The sequence below is a fragment of the Sus scrofa genome, chromosome 5 (genome assembly GCF_054392235.1).
Source record: "Sus scrofa isolate SSC_HxYL_T2T_F1_AM1 chromosome 5, Sscrofa_HxYL_maternal_Yorkshire_Landrace_v2.0, whole genome shotgun sequence".
Taxonomy (NCBI): Eukaryota; Metazoa; Chordata; class Mammalia; order Artiodactyla; family Suidae; genus Sus; species Sus scrofa.
In genome coordinates this window covers 83,355,203-83,365,076 of record NC_139387.1, presented here as the reverse complement: position 1 = coordinate 83,365,076, position 9,874 = coordinate 83,355,203, and the positions used below count along the sequence as shown (strand labels likewise).

The 9,874-nt window shown below is 43.2% G+C and overlaps 2 protein-coding genes across 8 annotated transcripts in view; one reads left to right on the top strand and one right to left on the bottom strand.

Annotated features, from left to right (window-relative positions):
- Positions 1–9,243, top strand: part of LOC146403488 (uncharacterized) — a 327,016-nt gene extending 317,773 nt beyond the window's left edge. The window contains exons 5-6 of one of the 3 annotated variants that reach the window (XR_014804045.1): positions 572–773; positions 6,010–9,243. The gene's annotated coding sequence lies outside the window, so the exon portion shown is untranslated. Of the gene's footprint in view, positions 1–571; positions 2,091–6,009 lie in introns of those variants that run through there. The other 2 variants (XR_014804046.1, XR_014804044.1) reach the window with 2 other exon arrangements.
- ANO6 (anoctamin 6) overlaps positions 1–9,874 on the bottom strand; it is a 368,316-nt gene that overhangs the window by 16,613 nt on the left and 341,829 nt on the right. For 4 of the 5 annotated variants that reach the window (XM_084957199.1, XM_005655713.4, XM_084957197.1 and 1 more), the window contains one exon: positions 4,961–5,091. In XM_084957199.1, the coding sequence (XP_084813325.1) occupies positions 4,961–5,091 (131 nt within the window). Of the gene's footprint in view, positions 1–4,960; positions 5,092–5,367; positions 9,212–9,874 lie in introns of those variants that run through there. The other variant, XR_014804019.1, reaches the window with a different exon arrangement.

Here is a 9,874-nt window from a genome sequence, read left to right as displayed (position 1 = left end):
AAATAAATTCCAGATGGATTAAACATTTTTAATTAAAAAAATAAAGCACCAGGAAAAACCAACCTGATATAATCTCTTCTGATAGTCAAGTGAGAAGAACTTTCTAAACAGCTTTGGAAACCAAGAACAACAAAGGCCTATCAACTCAGCAAGGCCAAAAACGCCCATTGTAAAAACAAAAATAACCCTTGCCTGAAACTTTCTCATGACCCTCTGTTGTTCTCTGATACTTTCTATGCTTTGCCATTCACTCTTTTTTTTTTTTTTTTTTTTTTGCCTTTTTAGGGCTGCATTCAAGGCACATGGAAGTTCCCAGACCAGGAGTCGAATCGGAGCTGTAGCTGCTGGTCTACACCACAGTCACAGCAACACGAGATCCAAGCCACGTCCGTGACCTACACCACAGCTCACAGCAACGCCAGATCCTTAACCCATGGGGTGAGGCCAGGGATCGAACTATATCCTCATGGAAGTGGAAATGAATATGACTAGCAGAGCCACAAGAACTCCTACAGCCAAGTTTCTTTTCTTTCCTTCTTTTTGTTTTTCTTGTTTGGCCACCCCATGGCAGGGATCAGATCTGAAATGCAGTTGCAACCTACGCTGCAGCTGCAGCAACTCGGATGCTTAACCCACTGCATCGGCTGGTGATTGAACCTGCGTCCTGGCACTGCAGAGATGCTGCCAATCCCATTGCTGCCATTGCAGGAACTCCTATAGCCAAGTTTCTTGAAGCAGCACATACGCTGGCTATTTCTCCACCACTCAAAGCTGTAAGTCTCCCGTGGCCCTCACCTCCAGACTGAGACTCCTCTTGCTAACTCTGAGGGATGCTGCATATTCCAAAGCCAATGCGTGTTTTTGGTCCCTGTTTATTTGATTATTAGTCAGCTTAAAAATATGGCCAAGTATTTTCTTCTCTGTGGAATGTTTTTCCCCTTTGATTTTTGTTTTACTTAAACAATTTTAAAAAGCTAAGGCCAGCATAATCAGATCTTCTTCAACATAAACATTATGCAATTCTCTTGCTTACAAATATCCCAACGTATCCTTATTTCTTTAAGGATAAGTTCGAGTCCCCTAAGAGACCCATCATGATATGGCCCTTGCTTCCCTCATACTCCCACCTATAGATCCTTTGTTCTAGCCATTCTTTAATTGCCATTCTCCCAACTGGCCAAGCTGTTTCACACTCTTGTACTTGAAAACTGCATCCCTCTCTCTGTATGAAATGTCCATGACCTCTATGACACTTCTGATAACTCACTTTCATTTCACCCTTCAAAATCCAGGTTATGTATCACCTGCTATAGGAAGTCTGATTTGTGTTCATCTGCTCAGCAATCCACCAAGTACTCACCATCTCTTACTTGGCCCTGTGCATGCAGACACCAAATCCTATTTGTCCCTAGCACCTGAGACAATGTTTGGCATAGCAAATGCTCAATGTTTGCTGGATGGATGGATGAATGAGTGAATGAATAAATGAGTAAAGAGATGAGAGGCCAACTAATCATCCCAGTCACCTCTCTGCCATTCTGGAAAGTTCATCCTGCAAAGATGAGGAATCACCAATGCAGGTGGTAGGCAGAAACAGAACAGACATGGGGGCTGTGGGGAAAGACAGGCCTGAGTCCTGGAGCATGCAGGGAAAGTTTGGGTGGGTATAGCGCTGGAGAGAGAGGGAAAGAAAGGGGTGGGTGCAAGGAAATGGTGAGGAGCAACTGACAATTATAGTAAATGGAGAAAATAATAGATGAAGCTAAGTGAACATGGCAAGTGTGGAAGAGGCAGTACTGCAGACAAACAGGGCCGATTTCATCGCTTCACCTCATTTCATGTATGGCACCTGCCCACTGGGAAGGTATCACTGAGTTCTCGAGAGACCGGTGTTTGTGCTGTGTCTGAGTACAAAACAGTATCCTACAGCTTCCAGATTTTAAGATTGACCATTTCTCTTATGTCCTGTGTTCGAGTTCTCAGAAGTCAGGAACATACACTTGGGGAGGCAACTTTGGTTAACCCCCCCAGGGTTGCTCTAATACTCTCAAAGGATGGTGGGTAATTCACTGAACAAAACAAAAAAGAAACTCCACTCCAAAAAACAAACATGCCATCCAGAACTTTGTAGGGGCTGCTAGGGCAACGTTACCGTCAACTCAACTAACAGCTATTAACAATTGTGTGTGTGTGTTGAAACTCCAAGCTCAAGTCACTTAAATGAATATGTATGAGGGCCTAGGCAGTCATGTTCCAGCTGAGGACTGAAAGATGCAAAGGCCTGCATGCTACTTCCAACAGGATGCATCTACCAGCCAGGGAGAAAGGCATGCATACAAGTGCATACCATCAAGACAGGAATCAAGGGCTCTTGATACCTAGAGAAGAGAGCTGGAAAGTGGGGTGAAAAGTTAAGGGTTCCTGCTGAGGCCTGGCAGGAATTCCTCTAGGGAGAGAAGCAGGGACAGGTATTCAAGCAGAGGTGAGTACTAGTTCCCTCCATGGCAGAGGGGGCCAGAGCGGAAGGCTCCAGGGTTGTCTCTCAGGAGGTCTTTTCCTTCAGTAGCTAAGAGGCAGTAATGAAAAAGGTGGTGGTGGTGTCATCAATGAACACAGGGAAAACCAGGAGGAGGAAGCTGTGGGGATGAGATCACCACCAAAGGCGCTCTGTGTTTATGTTACAGGAACAGAAGCAATTCAAAAGGCACTTGGAAATTCCATCTCTGACAAACTACACGAACGAAACACAGATTTCACTTTGGTGCTGAATAGAGATAAACAGACTGCCTAGTCTCAGAAACTGATTCATCTTCCTAAGGCATTAGGGATTATTTGGGTAATAGGAAAATAATTTAATAAACCTAAAAAATCCCTCTTTAACAGCTGATACGCCATCTTTTTCTTGCAGGGAGACTGAGGCTGATTTATTTATTTATTTATTTGCTCATTCATTTACTTTTCTTTTTATGGCCACACCTGTGGCATATGGAAGTTCCTGGGCTGGGGTCAAATTGGAGCTGCAGCTGCTGGTCTAAGTCATAGCAACACCAGACCCTTAACCCCCTGAGTGATGCTCGGGATCTAACCTTCATCCTCACGGACATTATGTCGGGTTCTTAACCCAGTGAGCCACAACAGGAACTCTTATTTACTTATTTTTTGATTATGGTTCCCTGTGCTATACAGTCGGACCTGGTTGTTTCTCTAATTTATATTTAACAGTATGTCTCTGTTAATCCCCAAATCCTAATTTATCCCTCCTCTCCTCTTTCCCTTTTGGTAACCGTAAGTTTGTTTTCAAAGTCTGTGAGTCTGTTTCTCTTCTGCAAATAAGTTCTTTTGTATTCTTTTTTTAGATTCCACATATAAGTGGTATCATATGATATTTGTCCTTCTCTGTCTGATTTAATTTCACAGGATAATCTCTAGGTCCATTTATGTGAGGCCAAATTATTTAATTGATAATTATTTTAATCAGACTATGAAATTCTAAGAGTCCAGTTTCTCCCCAAAGCATGATCATATAACTCTTCTTTTCAATGCCCTTTATTTGACTAACTACAGAAAAATAACTTTTTCTAAGATTTTTTTTTTGTGTTAAAGTAGTAAATGATATTCCATCCCAGAATGTTAGTATTCATGCTGATAACAGCTCTAGTAAAAAATATCTACAATCTAAAATATATCTACAGTCATTTTGGAACAACAGGTAATTGTCTTACAGTCCTTTTGAAAAGAAATAGAATAAGTAACTATAGCATCTACATAAATAACTATAGTGTCTACCTTATTTACTACAGCTACACCCTTAGTCAAACCTGGTCACAAAACATAACAAAAGCAAAAATGAAATTCAAATCAGACTCCTGGCTGCAAAGCATTGTTGACTGAAGAAGCTACAAAACAAACCTTTCACTCACCAAAAGAGGCAGATGCATTTCCATGTATACTGTATATTTTTAAAAGCAATTATTTTATATGTAGAATGTGATTTAATAAAAACCTCCCCTATCTGCAGACTTGTAAACAGGAACCACAAAGGAGTATCTTTGCAAATACACAAACCCCCATGCAAAAATGCAAAGCCTCTCAACCAAAATCCTTTCCAGTTCTCCTAAGCTTAAAAAACTGAAATTCAATGCAACAGTGAGCTGAAAGGGCACATACGAAATATATCCATTGTTAGCCTTCTATTAGATAAAAGCGTGTCATGCATAATAGAAAAGATGGTTTTTCCTATGGAAATCTATTTTGAGAAGATTCCATTTAAGGCAACCAAATAGAGAGCTCAAAATCAAGTTCAACTGAAGAGAAACAGAACCCAAGCAAATAGTACAAAAATGACAAAGACATTCACAAAGGAGAGGACTCGTGCTAAATCTTAATTCCAGACCAGCGAAACAGTTGCAAATACAAGCCGATGATTTACCATGAGGTCACTCGGGGAACCAGGCAAAAACTACCAGCCAGAAGAAATAGATACAACGTCAAAGGCAGGTGTGAGATCGGGGGTGGGGAGGAGAGGGACCCCTGTGTTCCTTGCTCCCACAGGTTTTTGCACAGGCTTGCTTACATGACTGGGTTCAGAAAGGGATCTGCCAACAGCTGTGCTGCACTGACTCCAGCCCAAGCTGAGTCATATCTAATAATAGCTCTGAGTTCATTCTTAGACAACACGGTTAGCGTGCTAGGAGAATTAATCGTGAAGAGGTACCTCAATGAATATTCCATTTCCTTGCTTCGTAATAAATCTTCAGCTTTGCACGACGTAAATATTGACAAAAAAACCCATCACAGTCACCTTATTTCAAAGCTTGATCGTATCATTTTATCTAGTGGAGAAAAACCTACTCTTCATTTCAATATGTGGGATAATTATTTAGCTCGATATCAATGCTTTGGGGATCCGAAGCATGTTCTGATAGAATTCATATCACCAAAAACTTCACTGGCGACTTACTCATTTCCAGATATTCATAAAATAATCCCAGTTTGCCCATGGGCTGCAGATGGTAGTCCTGCTCCCATCTTGGGGTTCTCATTTCTGCTCCCGAAACTGTGCGACACCGTCCAATTAGATTCATGATCCAACTGCCAAAAAGACCAAATTATCAATCAGAATACTGTCAGACCAAGGCCATTAAAGTATTACTGAGAACTCAAGCGGAAGACAGCACCTTCCCAAGAATTTCTTGTTTTCGTGCTCTATTTCTTATGTCTGCCTCCCTTCCCCCAAGTATTTTGAAAAAAGTGTTGACCACATACCTGGGTTTATCAAAATTGTAACTATTGCTGTCTTTTCTCCTTCCTTTTCATGTGGGTAGTTTAGTTTTTAAAAGATAGTCTCCCTCACTTCATTAATTTTAGTTTTCTTTTTTCCCCCCTACTTCCCTGCTATGATCCAAAACGGTCCTTCCAGTCTGAAAAATCACGGGAAAAAATAAAAGGGCATGTGAGCTGGTGATAAGTGCTGTGGAGAAAAACAAAGTGGGGCCAGGAAAGGAGGGTGCGTGCACTTGGGGTGGGGAGGAGTGGGGAGGGGGCAGGGAAGGTCTCACTCCCAACAGTGACAGCTGAACGAGGTGAGGAGGGAGGCAAAGGGGCGAGGAGAACGGTGACTAGAGCGGCCTGGCAGCAGGAGCCCCTTGTGGCAGAGAGCAAGGAGGCCCTTGCGGTCCAGGCAAAGAACAAGTCTGGTGGTTTGCGGGGGGTGGAGCCTAAGAGCCCACGCTGAGGATCTGGGCGTGTTTTCACACGCGGAGCCACTGAAGAGCACTAAGCAGAAAAGGGACATGCTTTGACAATGGATAAACACAGATCCAAGATCCTACTTTCAGGGGAACAAGTCAGGGACCAAAGACATGCCAAGCTTCCTCAAAGTCAGTGCAGAGCTTGAAGGAAACACAGCCAGGCCCGGCGACCCAGTGCTCTGCCCCCACTGGGCGCTGCCCCGAAGAGCAGCTTGGTATCGCCTCAGGTTTTTTTTTTTTTTTTTGTCTTTCTTCTCAGAGGCTTGTGGGCCAGATGAATGCGCCCCCCCCCCTTTTAATGGCAATTTGTCCTGAAAAGAAATTGGAAACAGTTGGCAGTGAAACAAGGTGTGCACCTGTAGCCTATAGAGCCGTTTTCCCCCGAAGCAACAGCTGGCTTGCGGTTTGCGTGTGGAGTTTACCAGAAGAGGCACAACCACAACAAACAACTTAGCATCTGGCTGAACTGCGGCTGATTACAGCGCGTCTGGATGGCTTTCAAATGTGGACAGCGAGGAGGCGTCGCACTACCTTAAAGACAGTCGTCTACGTTGCACGTGCACACGTGTGTGTACAGCACGCACACAGTGTAAGATGTGAATTACAAATAGCTGACCGTGCTGGGTTTCCTGCTGCAGGTGACCTCAGTGTTCACTGTTCACACCCCTAGGCTTGCTAAGGGAAGATTTCTCTTCAAGAGACCGCACCCCTGGGTTTCACAATCTTTCTGCCTTTCTCTCTCCTATGCTCTTAAGGGAGGAGCAGGTGGCTGTGGAACGTGGACGGAATATGGACTCAGACACTTGAACCTGAACTGACGCTTCACTGCTTAGTCCTTATTTAATGTTAGTCAAGTTCAAATAAAATGGGGTGATAAAACCTGCACTGCCCAGGGCTGCTGTCAGGATTAAATGATTCAATACAGGTGAGGTAGTTAGCAAACTTTCTAACACGTCAAAATGCCCTGCGTGGGATTTTCTTTTGACCAGTACAGCCTATCTGGCTGAGGCCAACTGTCAGTGTGGCCGAAGTTGCTTAGACTCTTGGCTTGGGGACAGTGCCTGGATTGCTGGATCTCAGTCCAGCATTTATAAGGACGACATGGAACGCTGGTTGCCGGGGCTACTTCATAGGCCAGAGCCTGGAGCTCTGTAGTCAGGCCAAGTCTGAGGTTTGGCTGGGAATCTGCAGTTTTATAGACATTCCAGGGGCCTTGTGATGTAGATGGCACCGAGGACCACACAGGTCCATCACCCTTCATGACACCCAAACTCAAGATCACTGGTTCCTACTGGTTTACTCTTCAGTCTGCCTCACACTTCCAGCCTGAGCCTCTTGTGGAATTCTCTCCAGACCCCAGAGAAACAGGTCTTTTACTATGAGGGACTCTAATTTATCCAAATCATGATGAAGCTTCTGTCCTGGCTGCCACTTGAATGACTAACCATCTGGCGCTTCTTCCTTGTACTGACTGCCTCCCGCCACCAATCACATTAGGTCATATGAGAAGTCCTGACTAGCTTGCTTTGCTGAGCTGCAGAATCTCAGCCTCCTCTTCAGTCTGAGTTGAACCACTCATCTGAAGCAGGAAATCTTGGGTTGTGGTCTAGTCATCCTTGTCCTTAGCCTTTTGGGTTTTCTATTGGGTTATGATACTCGTACAGGGATATCAGTGTGATGGCACATGAGAATCACTCATAGAACTTGTAAGAAAATACAGACACTGGATGCTTCTTCCCTTGGCCAAGGCTGGGAACTTCCTCCCTCTAGCAGGGGATACAAAATAATTTTCTTAGGCATTGACCATGCATTTTAGCATAATAGCATCATAATAAATGGCCTCTTCACTAAGTTCTTACTGTGGGTAAAGTGTGGTGGGAAGCACTTTACACCTCTTTGTATCTTCATTATCATATGTGATCAGCACACTATAAATAAGCACCATTTCTAGGACATTCTCACTTGCTAATCTGGCATACAAGCATCCTTCACTTTATTCACTATATGAATGAATCTATTTCATTCCTGAGTTTGCTGTTCCTGAATTGAAAGAGGGACTTAGGATTCTCTTACTGTATGTCTCTGACCCATATTCGAGCCAAATCATATCTTGAGAGGAGATATGTCCCCTTATAAGAGTTTGCTTTTTCTTACCATCTAAGTAGTACATACTCATTGTGGAAAAGAGAGAAAACATATAGAGCAAGAAAATTACAGCTATCTATTATCTAAACACCAAAGGATGATGCTACGGCATTTTGGATATCTAACTCTCCTTTTCTTATTAACATTTTTACCATAAAATTTCTCCAGAGCAAGTAGCTTAACCCAGGAGTTGTATTACTGTTTGTCAAACACAGGATAAAATTCCCAGGAATGCCCCAAATATTAAAATAGGGAGGCTAGGAAGGTCAAAGGGCTCTGAGCTCATTTTCTGAGTCCAACAAACAATTTTATTAATTTACTGATGTTTGTATTTGAAGGCTATGAGTCATTCAGTTACTCAGTTGGCTCACAGACTTCATTTATTCTAGGACCCCAAATGGAGCTGGGGATGGAGGCTGGTGCGAAATGGTGAAACTAAATACACGATGTTCCTTTGGACATATTTAAATGGCATGAAAACAACCACTGACTTTTCTAAGTGTTCTTCCTTCCTATGTATTTTTGGCAGGGGTGTAATTTTGGATAACAAGGGTAATCAATGTATCTTTGCTAAGTAAGAAGGAAACTGGCATCTACACAAAGAGAAGACACTGATGGGAAGAACCCACGCCACCGGCTCACTTGGCTAATATTTAGCACTCCCAGTTTTCAAACAAGGGAAACATAATTCAAAACATATTACCTAAATATTCTAGTCCAGCAGTAGAAATATCTGAAGGCAAAATTCAGCTCACTGGGATTTGCAACAATGTGCTTACTTGAAGGGAGGGTATGAACAGACCATGGAGCATCCTTTATTTTAAAATATTCCATGTGAACACATTTCATTTTGTATGAATTTCTCAGTACCAGTTTAGGAAACAGACCTTTCTCCTTGACTCTTCAAATCATAAAACAGCTCACTGACAGCCAATTAGTCACCAACATTTAGTGTTAAATAATTAACCTATTTCCTTCAGAGAACACTTTTTCATAATCTGAGATAAGCCTTTTCTCTATTCTATATATTAATTCTCAGAAAAACATAGTGTTATTTGCACACAACCTACTTTTACTCAACTGGGAAAGTCTGAGGATGAAAGTAAGGGTTGTCTACTACCACAGTAGGATAAAGAAAAGTCATGGAGTTCCTGTCGTGGCTCAGTGGAAAGGAATCCGACTAGGAACCATGAGATTGTGGGTTCAATCCCTGGCCTCACTCAGTGGGTTAAGGATCCCGCGCTGCTGTGAGCTATGGTGTAGGTCGAAGACGTGGCTTTATCTGGCATTGCTGTGGCTCTGGAGTAGGCCAGCAGCTGTAGCTCCGATTAGACCCCTAGCCTGGGAACCTCCATATGCTGTGGGTGTGGCCCTAAAAAGACAAAAGACAAAAAAAAAAAAAAAAGTTATTTCACAGCTAAGACTGGAATCCTTTTGGGGGAACAGGCCTGAGGTGGGGGTGGCGGGGAGATGCCTTGACCCTGATAATTCACACTGAAGGTGAAGGATAAAGCCCCGGTGAAGAAATCGGGAAGAACACACTGAAACCCAGAGGTTTTTGCTAAACAAAAACAGAAAGAAAGAAAAAAAAAAAAAGAATTTAACTGCTCTCCAAAGAGAATGAACAGAAACCTGGAAATGAGGGAGAGAGAACAAAGGTGAGGGGAAGGAAGAGAAAGAATGAGAAGGAAGTGGGATGTGGTGGGAGAAAGCTGGGGCAGAACGGCAGGATGCTGGAGCCTACGACAGGGCGATAAGTTAGAAAAAGACCCAAAAACCCAGGTGTATAGTGGATGAAAGATGTTAAAAAGATGGATGCTTTTAATTTTGAAATTCAGGTTGGTTGAGTTCCTCCTCTGTGCTGCTTGCGTGAATGGTTTGCAGGATGCCGAGACGACCGCGCTCTGCCTTCAGGTTGGCAGGGAGCAGAGAGCACAGATGTGGAGGGCAAGACGAAAGAGAGATCAACAGCTCTGTGA